The following is a 12,919-nucleotide window of genomic DNA, read 5'->3' as shown; positions in this document are numbered from 1 at the left end:
CTTGACCATATGGGTAGTGTAAGGGTATGGTAATTACATCACATAGATCATACAGATGTACAAAGGTAATTGTTTTAATGTTAAAGGTCTCTAACAATTAATTACACAGGTATTTATGGTGAGCAATAGTATTATAAGTTATCCACAGGTTCATGTTGAAAATGACAGCTTCAGACTTTCAGACAATTAAAACAACTTCAAAACTTAAATCATGTTGAGCAGAAATTCAAGCTGAAAGACACAAATTATTACACTAACCCCTATACAAATAACAAAAAAATTTGAGGAATAAAACAAATAGTTAATTTCGCAGTACTGCAAATGTAGTAGTAATCTAAGATTCAACAGAACTTTACATTCTATTTAGATATTTGAACAGTTGGCAATTTGACACCAATCTCAGTTTGATGAGTATCCCATCTGTGACTTGAATACCCATTTAACTGCACTGCATCGTGGTAGCCGTGGTAACATCTGGATAAGAGCGTCTGCTAAATTATGTAAATGTAAATGTATAACATAACCATAATTAAGGCAATTCATTATCAACTACTAGCAGACACATGACTACCAAGGTGATTTATACTATCAAATTATGAAGCACTTTTCTACACAAGGCCTCTCATTGTCTGGCAGTGTAAAAACATTATCCAAATAAACAAACAATTCAGTGATGATATTGCTCACACCATCAGGGGTCACTACAGACCAGTACAAAGCTATTACTAAACAGAAAACAAACAGGGTCATGTTCAGTAGGGCACTGGGCACACAGTAGCAAAACATTTTAACAGAAAGTAAAGTAACTAGCCTACACTCTCAGAAAAAAGGGTTCCAAAAGGGTTCTTCAGCTGTACCCATAGGAGAACCCTTTTTGTATAACCCTCTGTGGGAAGGGTTCTAAATGGAACCGAAAAGGGTTCTACCTTGAACCAAAAATAGTTATTCAAAGGGTTGTCCTATGGGGACAGCTGAATAACCCCTTTTAGGTTCTAGATAGGACCTTTTTTTCTAAGAGTACTTCCACCTCCTTGTAGTGTATATTGTTGTGTGTGTTTCACACACCAGTTGGGCTCTGGTCTCCAGAGTCGGGGGAGGAGAGGAAGGCAGAGGAGCGGCGTCTTCTGACCATGGGGCCCTGAAGCATGCTGGGGTGGAAGCCTGTGTGGCGGCGTGCGTGTTTGGTCAGGTGATCACTCCTCATGAAACACTTGTCACATAGTGGGCAGGTGAAGCGCTTCTCCCCTGTATGTGTGCGGTAGTGGCGCGTCAACTCGTCTGAACGCGAAAACCTCTTAGTGCAGTCTGGCCAGGTACACTGGAATGGCCTCTCGCCTGGAGAACCATAGCCACCAAGAGAAGAAAGAGGGAATAATTGGAGTCATTCTCAGGAGTTCTCAATGACAGTATGAGAAAGGTTTTAAAAAATCTTAACAAATCAAATTAGCCAACATTGCATTCCAAAGGTGTGCAATTGAGTGGAAATGTGGGTTTTGAGACCACTTATTCATTGGCATTACAGATCAGTAACTGGAGGTGTAATACTTAATAACTTGCTATAAGCACATAAGAGCTTTTATAATATTGTATTCTTATAACAATGCTAAATACAGTAACAATAGCCTAATATGTTCTCTATGTATCAACATTTCTACTCACTCTAAACGGTAGCTATTTTGTCAGGAACATTATACGATTATTATTAAATGATCTTCAGGGGGTCCTAAATGCTCATAATAAATTATACCAGCAGGCTGTAGTGTTACCGACTGATCATTTAGCATTTGTATCACAAATAGGCCTAATTTATTCAAGTGTTTTCCTCCATGACCACATGTCTATGGAAGCCTGTTCATAATTATGAGATAGTAAATCATTATTAAGATATAGTAAGTCATAATTGTGAGATAGTAAGTCATAATTATGAGATAGTAAGTCGTTATTATTCGATAGAAAGTCATAATTCTGAGATAGTAAGTCATAATTATGAGATAGTAAGCGTGGATCATGGACATTGAATAGTCCTGCAGGTTGACCCCTTTTAAAGGGGCAATCTGCAATTCAAACAATAACAAACTCCCCGGCACTTTATTGGTAAATACATAGACACAAGGACTCTCACATATGGATGCAATTTGCCTGATGGTTTTGATATCCGTTCATCATGATCCATTACACCTCATGGCACAACAAGCTTAATACTAATATAGAAATTGACTTTTCTTTCTTTACATTTTAGTCATTTAGCAGAGAGGCTCTTATCCAGAGCGACTTACAGTTAGTGATTGCATACATTATTATTATTTATTTTGTATTTTTGATTTCATATTGGCCCCCCATAGGAATTGAACCCACAACCCTGGAGTTGCAAACACCATGCTCTACCAACTGAGCTACATCCCTGCCAGCCATTCCCTCCCCTACCATGGACGATGCAGGGCCAATTGTGCGCCGCCCCATGGGTCTCCCGGTTGCAGCCAGCTACAACAGAGCCTGGATTCGAACCAGGATCTCTAGTGGCACAGCTAGCACTGCAATGCAGTGCCTTAGACCAATGCGCCACTCGGGAGCTTTAATCATGTATATAACATTATGTGAAAGAATCACAAAGTCTTAAAATGTTGAATTTCCCACAATCCTCTAAAATCAGAGTCACGTGGCAAGATATGAAATGCAAGGTGATTAAAACCAAAGACTTCCAATTACTACAATCACTCAATTTGCTCTCTCTTTGGTTATCCTCATGAAAGATACTTACATTTTGAGCAACATATTTCATTGGATTTATTCTTAGATTATTTTGGTAAAATGAAATTAACAAATCATTGCAACGACTTGCATCATTTTTTGTAAATATATTTTGGGGGTATTTTGACACTTTACTGAGACAGCTATGAAACGAAAGAAGGGGTTACAGATAGGTGGGAAAAACAGAGTGAAGGGTTTGAGCAGGGAATTTAACACCGGTCTTTGGTTGGGAGAGGGGTGACGTGTCTAAGCTGGGTGCACAATCGCTAGACCACAGGGTCTGCACGACTTGCATAAATTTGTATGTAATTAAAAAAAATATATATATATATTCACCCCAGAATAATTTCTTACAGTGTGGCTGTGTGGTTGAGTGGGTAAAATTCCAACGAAATGTAACATCAAATCAAATGCAATTGTAATTCTCACATGCTTCCGAAAACAACGGGTTTAGACTAACTTCCCAACAATGCAGAAAAAAATTAAATTAAATAAAAATATATAATAATAATAATTGGAAGGGGAAAAAAGAACACAAGGAATAAATACACAGTGAGCAATGATAGCTTGGCTATATACATGAGGTGCCAGTACCAGAGTCGATGAGCAGGGGTACGAGGAAATTGAGGTAGGTACAGTTGAAGTCGGAAATTTACATACACCTTAGCCAAATACATTTTAACTCAGTTTTTCACAATTCCTGACATTTAATCCTAGTAAGAATTCCCTGTCTTAGGTCAATTAGGATCACCACTTTATTTTAAGAATGTGAAATGTCAGAATAATAGTAGAGAGAATGATTTATTTCAGCTTTTATTTCTTTCATCACATTCCCAGTGTGTCAGAAGTTAACATACACTCAATTAGTATTTGGTTGCATTGCCTTTAAATTGTTTAACTTGGGTCAAATGTTTTGGGTAGCCTTCCACAAGCTTCCCACAATAAGTTGGGTGAATTTTGGCCCATTCCTCCTGACAGAGCTGGTGTAACTGAGTCAGGTTTGTAGGCCTCCTTGCTCACACACTCTTTTTCAGTTCTGGCCAAAACATTTCTATAGGATTGAGGTCAGGGCTTTGTGATGGCCACTCCAATACCTTGACTTTGTTGTCCTTAAGCCATTTTGCCACAACTTTGGAAGTATGCTTGGGGTCATTGTCCATTTGGAAGACCCATTTGCGACCAAGCTTTAACTTCCTGACTGATGTCTTGAGATGTTGCTTCAATATATCCACATAATTTTCCTTCCTCATGATGCCATCTATTTTGTGAAGTGCACCAGTCCCACCTGCAGCAAAGCACCCCCACAGCATGATGCTGCTACCCCCGTGCTTCACGGTTGGGATGGTGTTCTTCTGCTTGCAAGCATTCCCCCTTTTCCTCCAAACATAACGATGGTCATTATGGCCAAACAGTTCTATTTTTGTTTCATCAGACCAGAGGACATTTCTCCAAAAAGTACGATCTTTGTCCCCATGTGCAGTTGCAACCCGTAGTCTGTCTTTTTTTATGGCGGTTTTGGAGCAGTTGCTTCTTCCTTGCTGAGCGGCCTTTCAGGTTATGTCGATATAGGACTCATTTTACTGTGGATATAGATAATTTTGTACCTGTTTCCTCCAGCATCTTCAGAAGGTCCTTTGCTGTTGTTCTGGGATTGATTTTTCGCACCAAAGTACATTTATCTCTAGGAGACAGAACGCATGTCCTTCCTGAGTGGTATGACGGCTGCGTGGTCCCATGGTGTTTATACTTGCGTACTATTGTTTGTACAGATGAACGTAGTACCTTCAGGCGTTTGGAAATTGCTTACCCACTGGAATTGTGATACAGTGAATTATAAGTGAAATAATCTGTCTGTAAACAATTGTTGGAAAAATTACTTGTGTCATGCACAAAGTAGATGTCCTAACCAACTTGCCAAAACTATAGTTTGTTAACAAGAAATTTGTGGAGTGGTTGAAAAACAAATTTTAATGACTCCAACCTAAGTGTATGTAAACTTCCGACTTCAACTGTATGTACATATAGGTAGGGGTAAAGTGACTAGGCAACAGGATAGATAATAGACAGTAGCAGCAGCGTTTGTGATGAGTGTGTAAGTGTGTGTGTGGCGAATGTGTGCCTCTGTGTACATGTTATGTGTGAGTGAGTGTGTGTGTATGTGTTGGAGTGTCAGTGTAAGTATGTGTGAGTGTGTGGGTGTGTGAGTCCGGCGTGTGTGTATAGAATCAAAAAGAGTTAGTGCAAAAAGGGTCAATGCAGATAGTCCGGGTAGCTATTTGGTTAAATATTAAGCAGTCTTATGGCTTGGGGGTAGAAGCTGTTCAGGAGCCTTTTGGTTCAAGACTTGGCGCTCCGGTACCATTTGCCGTGCGGTAGCAGAGAGAACAGTCTATGACTTGGGTGGCTGGAGTCTTTGACAATTTATAGGGTATTCCTCTGACACCGCCTGGTATTGAGGTCCTGGATGGCAGGGAGTTCGACCCCAGTGATGTACTGGGCCGTACGCACTATCCTCTTTAGCGCCTTGCGGTCGGATGCCGAGCAGTTGCCCTACCAAGCGGTGATGCAGCCAGATGCTCTCAAATGGTGCAGCTGTATAACTTTGAGGAGCTGAGGGCCCATGCCAAATATTTACCGCCTCCTGAGGGGGAAGAGGCATTGTCGTGCCCTCTTCACGACTGTGTTGATGTATTTGGACCATGATAGGTCCTTATGGACACCGAGGAACTTGACGCTCTCGACCCGCTCCACTACAGCCCTGTTTATGTGAATGGGGGCGTGTTCGGCCTTCCGTTTCCTGTAGTCCACGATAAGCTAATTTGTCTTGCCTACGTTGAGGGAGATGTTGTTATCCTGGCACCACACTGCCGGGTCTCTGACCTCCTCCCTATAGGCTGTCTCATCATCGCTGGTGATCAGGCCCACCACCGCTGTGTCATTGGCAAACTTGATGATGGTGTAGGAGTCTTGCACGGCCACACAGTCATGGGTGAACAGGGAGTACAGGAGGGGACTAAACACGCACCCCTGAGGAGCCCCCATGTTGAGGGTCAGCATGGTGGATGTGTTGTTGCCTACCCTCACCACCTGGGGGCGGCCCGTCAGGAAGACCAGAATCTTAGTGATGAGCTTGGAGGGCACTATGGTGTTGAATGCTGAGCTGTAGTCAATGAATAGCATTCTCGCGTAGGTGTTCCTTTTGTCCAGGTGAGAAAGGGCAGTATGGAGTGCAATAGAGATGGCGTTATCTGTGGATCTGTTTGGGTGATATGTGAATTGGGTCCAGGGTTTCTGGGATGATGGTGTTGATGTGAGCCATGACCAGCCTTTCAAAGCATTTCAAGGCTACAGGTGTGAGTGCTATGGGGTGGTAGTCATTTAGACAGGTTACCTTGGCGTTCTTGGGCACAAGGACTAGTCTTACTCACATCAGCTACAGAGAGTATGATCACACAGTCACCCGGAACAGCTGGTGCTCTCACGCATATTTCAGTGTTGCTTGCCTTGGAGCGAGCATAGAAGGCATTTAGCTCGTCTGGTAGGCTCGCGTCACTGGGCAGCTTGCTGCTGGGTTTCCCATATTAATCTGGGATAGTTTGCAAACCCTGCCACATCCGATGAGCGCCAAAGCTGGTGTAGTAGGATTCGATCTTAGTCCTGTATTGACGCTCTGCCTGTTTGATGGTTCGTCTGAGGGCGTAGCAGGATTTTTTATAAGCGTCCAGATTAATGTCCCGCTCATTGAAAGCGGCAGCTCTAGCCTTTAGCTCAGTGCGGATGTTGCCTGTAATCCATGGCTTCTGTTTGGAATATGTATGTACTGTCACTGTGGGGACGTCAATGCACTTATTAATGAAGCCGACAACTGATGTAGTAAACTCCTCAATGCCATCGGATGAATCCCGGAACATATTCCAGTCTGTGCTAGTAAAACAGTCCTGTAGTTTAAAATCCACTTCATCGGACCACTTCCGTATTGAGCGTATCACAGGTACTTCCTGTTTGATTTTTTGCTTGTAAGCAGGAATCAGGAGGATAAGTTATGGTCAGATTTGCCAAATGGAGGGCGAGGGAGAGCTTTGTATGTGTCTCTGTATATGGAGTAAAGGTGATTTAGAGTTTTTTTTCTCCTCTAGTTACATAGGTGACATGCGGATTTCAGTTTTCCTTCATTAAAATCACTGGCCACTAAAGCGCTGCCTCTGGATGAGCATTTTCTTGTTTGCTTATGGCCCTATACAGCTCGTTTAGTGCAGTCTTAGTGCCAGCATCGGTTTGTGGTGGTAAATAGACATCTACAAAAAATATATACTGTATTAAAACTCTCTTGGTAAATAGTATGGTCTACAGCTTATCGTGAGGTTCTGTATTCTAACTCAGGCAAGCAGAACCTCGAGACATTACAGCGCCTTCAGAAAGTATTCAGACCCCTTGACTTTTTCCACATTTTGTGACGTTAAAGCCTTTTTCTAAAATGGATTAAATAAAACATTTTCCTCAGCAATCTACACACAATACCCCATAATGACAAAGCGAAATACCTTATTTACATAAGTATTCAGACCCTTTGCTATAAGACTCGAAATTCAGCTCAGGTGCATCCTGTTTCCATTGATCATCCTTGAGATGTTTCTACAACTTGATTGGAGTCCACCTGTGGTAAATTCAATTGACTGGACATGATTTGGAAAGGCACACACCTGTCTATATAAGGTCCCACAGTTGACAGTGCATGTCAGAGTTAAGGTTAGGGTTAAGTTTAGGAGCTGGTTAAAGGGTTAAGTTTAGGGTAAGGGTTAAGGTTAGGATTAGGGGAAGGGTTAGCTAAAAAGGGTTAATGTTAGGGGAAGGGTTAGCTAACATGCTAAGTAGTTTCAAAGTAGCTAAAAAGTAGTAAGTAGTTGAAAAGTTGCTAATTAGCAAAAATGCTAAAGTGAGATAGTAAGTCATACTATCTCACTATCTGCTGCATTGAAGGTTCATAAGAACACAGTGGCCTCCATCATTCTTAAATGGAAGAAGTTTGGAACCACCAAGACTCTTCATAGAGCTGGCCGCCCGGCCAAACTGAGCAATCGGTGGAGTAGGGCCTTGGTCAGGGAGGTGACAAAGAACCTGATGGTCACTCTGACAGAGCTCTAGAGTTCCTCTGTGGAGATGGGAGAACCTTATAGAAGGACAACCATCTCTGCAGCCAGACGGAAGCCACTCCTCAGTAAAAGGCACATGACAGCCCGCTTGGAGTTTGCCAAAAGACACCTAAAGACTCTCAGACCATGAGAAACAAGATTATGTGGTCTGATGAAACCAAGATGGAACTCTTTGGCCTGAATGCCAAGCGTCACGTCTGGAGGAAACCTGGCAACATCCCTATGGTGAAGCATGGTGGTGGCAGCATTATGCTGTGGGGATGTTTTTCAGCGGCAGGGACTGGGAGACTACTCAGGATCGAGGCAAAGATGAACGGAGCAAAGTACAGAGAGATCCTTGATGAAAACCTGCTCCAGAGCGCTCAGGACCTCAGACTGGGGCGAAGGTTCACCTTCCAACAGGACAACGACCCTAAGCACACAGCCAAGACAAGGCAGGAGTGGCTTCGGGACAAGTCTCTGAATGTCCTTGAGTGGCCCAGCCAGATCCCAGACATGAACCCGATCTAACATCTCTGGAGAGACCTGAAAATTGCAGCAATGCTCACCATCCAACCTGACAGAGCTTGAGAGGATCTGCAGAGAAGAATGGGAGAAACTCCCCAAATACAGGTGTGCCAAGCTTGTAGCGTCATACCCAAGAAGCCTCGATGATGTAATCGCTGCCAAAGGTGCTTCAACAAAGTACTGCGTAAAGGGTCTGAATACTTATGTAAATGTATATTTCCGTTTTTTTTATTTTTATAAATTAGCAAAAAATTCAAAAAAACTGTTTTTGCTTTGTCATTATGGGGTATTGTGTGTAGATTGATGAGGGGAAAAAAACAATTTAATACATTTTAGAATAAGGCTGTAACGTAACAAAATGTTGAAAAAGTCAAGGGGTCTGAATACTTTCCGAAGGCACTGTATGTACAAAAAAAGTTCAAATCAGCGCAAAAAAAACACACAAAATTGCAGAATTGTTCAGGGGCCCATAAAACGGCAGCTATGCATCCCAGCGCCATCTTATTACATTTGTTCATCTTACTGTCCCTCCTGTTTCGAATCTGTCTAAATAAAGCATTGAAAAAATAAAGGTGGAATTCCACAAAAAACTTTATTCATAGGCCCTTATCATCAATCAATATCTAGGCTATAAACCATTTGCATTTTTAAACCATTGATTGTATGAGAAACACCGTTTTTGTGTTTTGATGATGCCTTTTACATGCACTGAAACCCTCCCCCCCAAAAATCACAACACTCTCTTAAAAACACCAATATTAAGGTTGAAGAACCACTTTGGGTGTTTCAGAGTACTTAATTTCTGTTTTAAAACACATTCTGTGCAATAAAACACTTACAGCTCAGCTGCACTACTTTTCATTTACATTTTAGTCATTTAGCAGACGCTCTTATCCAGAGCGACTTACAGTTAGTGAGTGCATACATATATATATATTTTTTTTATATACTGGAATCCAACCCACAACCCTGGCGTTGCAAATGCCATGCTCTACCAACTGAGCATCCCTGCCGGCCATTCCCTCGGCTACCCTAGACCAATTGAGATCCTGGATTCAAACCAGGATCTCTAGTGGCACAGCTAGCACTAGCAATGCTGTGCCTTAGACCACTGCGCCACTCGGGAGGAGTAATGGGTTCATTACACAATAATGGTATTTTGAGACATTCTATTTTTATAGTTTAATAATGACTTACTATCTCATAATTATGACTTACATATCTCACAATTATCACTTACTATCTAATAATAATGACTTAGTATCTCAATATGACTTACTATCTCATAATTATGACTTAGTATCTCATTATTATGACTTACTATCTCATAAATATGACTTAGTATGTCATTATTATGACTTACTATCTCATAACTCGTGGTCAGATGAAATGTTTCGGGTGGCGGGAACGGGCTTCCATACATGTCTCCTGTTTGGGCCTACAACAAAACATGAGTGGCATGAAATATGTGACGTAAGAGAAAGGGGAATTGCAGCGTTATCTACAGACAACATGTGGGCTTCAGTGGGTTTATTACATGAATATATGCAGGCTACACACTGAACATAGGTAACAGGTCCTTACCAACTGGTTTGAAATCTGCAGTTTACACAGCCTGGTCTCATAGACTTGACATAACATAGTAAATGTAAATCAGGGACACTCAAATTAGTATGATATGTTACGTTTGGTATGGTTACATAAGACAGATGGTTAAATTAGGCAAAAATGAAAGTAGGGTGGTTGGTCTGGATGGATGGGCGTATAACGCGAATCCTTAGGTTGCTAGTTCGAATCTCATCACAGACAACTTTAGCATTTTTGCTAATTAGCAACTTTTCTAACTATTAGCCTAGAAGAAGAAGTTTAAATGTGCAAGTCAAAGAGAACCCCACCACCACCTGCGCACACCTCTCTGCACATGGTCACACCCCGCTTTGAAACACAGAAATGCACACATACTGGTAGGTCCTTATGACTTGCAATAGGCCATTCTGAAAAACTGACTGGTCAAAGTTATGTCCTCAATCATCCCTGCACCAGTGTGCGCCTACAGAATGACACAGTAGCCAGGCTAAGAATCTAAGAATTTAACTCCAGTGTTTGACAAAGAATTTCGATTGTACGCCTAAAACGTATTTTCTTTATAGTCATAGATAAGTAGCATAACCTTTACAAAACTTACCAGTGTGCACTCTCAGGTGGGCTTTGAGGTGGGATGACTTGCCATACATCTTCCCACAGCTGCTGAATGGGCAACAATGTATCTTCTCTGGGGACACGTGCATATTCACAGCCTTCCTGATCTGTGACTGCTTTTCTGCCGAGTTCTGTTGCGCCCTTGCAGTACCCCGACTGTCCCTGCTCACCCTGTGACCACACCGGTGTCCGTTAATCTGGCTGTTGGCATCACTTTGGCCCAGACATTTACTACCCCCACCACATGTCCCACTGATTGTGTTCTGGTTAATTTTTTTCAGGTCGAGCAAAATCATCGCCACCATTAGCAAAGTCCGGTTTTCTTGGTTCTCTTTCGACATGTCTTCTGTCGGTTTGGCATCGGGACAACGGTCCACCGGTGGCCGGTTAGAGATGGAATCTAAACACTGCGCAGCGAGATCAAACTCCGACATTGCCGATGAAAAAATCTGTTCTCTAAACGGATGCTGCTATATTCGGCTTTAATAAATCGACTCTCCTTGTGATTTGTCAGGAAGCTGAGCTATCTTCACATCGCAGTGATTTCAGGAACCATGTGGGTTTTTAGTTATACTAAGCACCCTTTTGGTCTCTAGCCTACTAACTATATAAAACTAAACTTTAAAAGTCTTGCGGTTTGTTTTATTCCTCTGTAGCCTGTATGGAATAAATACGGTCCTGGAATAGTGTAGGGTCTGCTGTCCGCTTTCTCTCCTCACCACTGCGTCAATTTGTCCTATTTTAGACGTACTGCATGGAGCAGTTCCCAACTCCAAAAAACAAATTCGCGGAATCCCAGGGTGTCATAATAAAACAGGGCTGCAATTGGCTACGAGTATAGGTGACGGATTTTTGTGTAGGCTACACTACTTGGAATGGCCCGTTCATTGATTGATTGACGGGATGGTGGTCAAATCACTGGATGAACAAAATGACAAGGGAGCTGTTGCTGTCCTGCCATATTGGGCGGATTCAATTATGCTGATCCGCGCGGCTATGGCCCGTGACGAACGGGGAAAGGGGGTGAGGGAGGAGCGCCCTCTCAAATTGAACAGTAATCTGTGCCCCTCGGTCATGTTGTCAACAAGGCTGCCTGGTGCATCGTCCAGAAACATGCAACATCTCTTTTCCATAAGTACGTTTTTATGGGGAAGAACAGAATCCTAGTCATTACTCCACGTGGTTAATTACGTCACTTTTCTTTTGAGCCGACATCGGCAGACGCCATAGGCTTTGAATGGGGTACCTGGCTCACGCCCCGGAGGCAGCCTGGTTTCAAAAGTGCAATCAACTTCTACCCAGTGCAAAACATGCCTACCCGGGCGCCAAGGCCAGATTAATCAAATCCCCTCAATCCACACACGTGTCCTTTTTGGCACATGCTTATTGCAACATAATTTGTCGAACTCATTGCCCTAACACATTTCTTGAGCATGGAACACGTTGTATCTTTAAAGTTTAGAAGAACAATTCTGACTGTAGCTTACCTTTTACTTTGAAAGTTATTTCCTTTAAAGCTCAGGGTTATAATAATTAGGCCTATTGTATTTTTTATTAGCGACAGTGTGTCTTCATTATGTTTCAGACAACATGTCATGTGGTTTGTCATTTTACACTCAAGGAAACCCACTCCTTTGAAACAATATTGCCCTACTTGAGTTGCAGATAATAGCCTACTTTTCGATTAATAGGGCCTACTTTCCAATTTGACAATCACGACATACCCAATTGCAACTAAGGTATGCATGCAAATGTTTAGCCCTGAGGTCCAGGTCCCGAGAGGCAGGAGACATCAGCCAATGAGGCTGCTTGTAACAAAAGCCTCTCCAAATGTAAACCCCTTTCTCCGAGTTCGCTCAAGGACCCTGGGATGATCTCAATTGTTTCTCCTCGCATCCTCTCTCCTCGTTTCCGTCTCAAAACCTATTGGAGGAGAAGGTCAGAGGGGCGGGACCTCTGGCTTTCTTACCAAATGGGTTTTGAGAAGGAGACGAGGAGAGAGGACGCAAGGAGATACAATTGAGGTTTTCCCACAGTTCGAAAAAAAAACTAGTCGCTTCCGCTGCTTGAGTCCTCATGAAACGTTGTGGTAGCCTGTTGGTCCCGACAGCAATAGCCACGTGCCAAATGCGTTAGTTAGGCTAGTGGTCTATTCCATTCTATTCTACCCTAACCATTTTTCCAAAGGGTAGGCGAGTAACAGGATACAGTAGGCCTATGCTACACCATTGTGTCTGTTGTAGGCTAAACATTGTTTGATGGGTGTGACAAAGTGTGAACATTTACAACTGGCATGGGACCGATAGTAGCCTTCC

At 42.5% G+C, this 12,919-nt stretch overlaps 1 protein-coding gene across 1 annotated transcript; it reads right to left on the bottom strand.

The window, feature by feature from the left end:
* Positions 1 to 58: 58 nt before the first annotated feature.
* Positions 59 to 11,342, bottom strand: LOC311145180 (Krueppel-like factor 9). The gene is made up of 2 exons (XM_084181390.1): positions 10,591 to 11,342; positions 59 to 1,335 (listed from the first exon to the last, which is right to left on the bottom strand). The coding sequence occupies exons 1-2, from the start codon at positions 11,036 to 11,038 to the stop codon at positions 1,058 to 1,060; spliced, it is 726 nt and encodes a 241-aa protein (XP_084037516.1). The 5' UTR covers positions 11,039 to 11,342; the 3' UTR covers positions 59 to 1,057.
* Positions 11,343 to 12,919: the final 1,577 nt, after the last annotated feature.

The sequence above is a fragment of the Coregonus lavaretus genome (genome assembly GCF_964263955.1).
Source record: "Coregonus lavaretus genome assembly, chromosome: 17".
NCBI classification, from domain to species: domain Eukaryota; kingdom Metazoa; phylum Chordata; class Actinopteri; order Salmoniformes; family Salmonidae; genus Coregonus; species Coregonus lavaretus.
The sequence above is the reverse complement of the archived record's forward strand: the minus strand, read 5'-3'. Positions and strand labels throughout refer to the sequence as shown.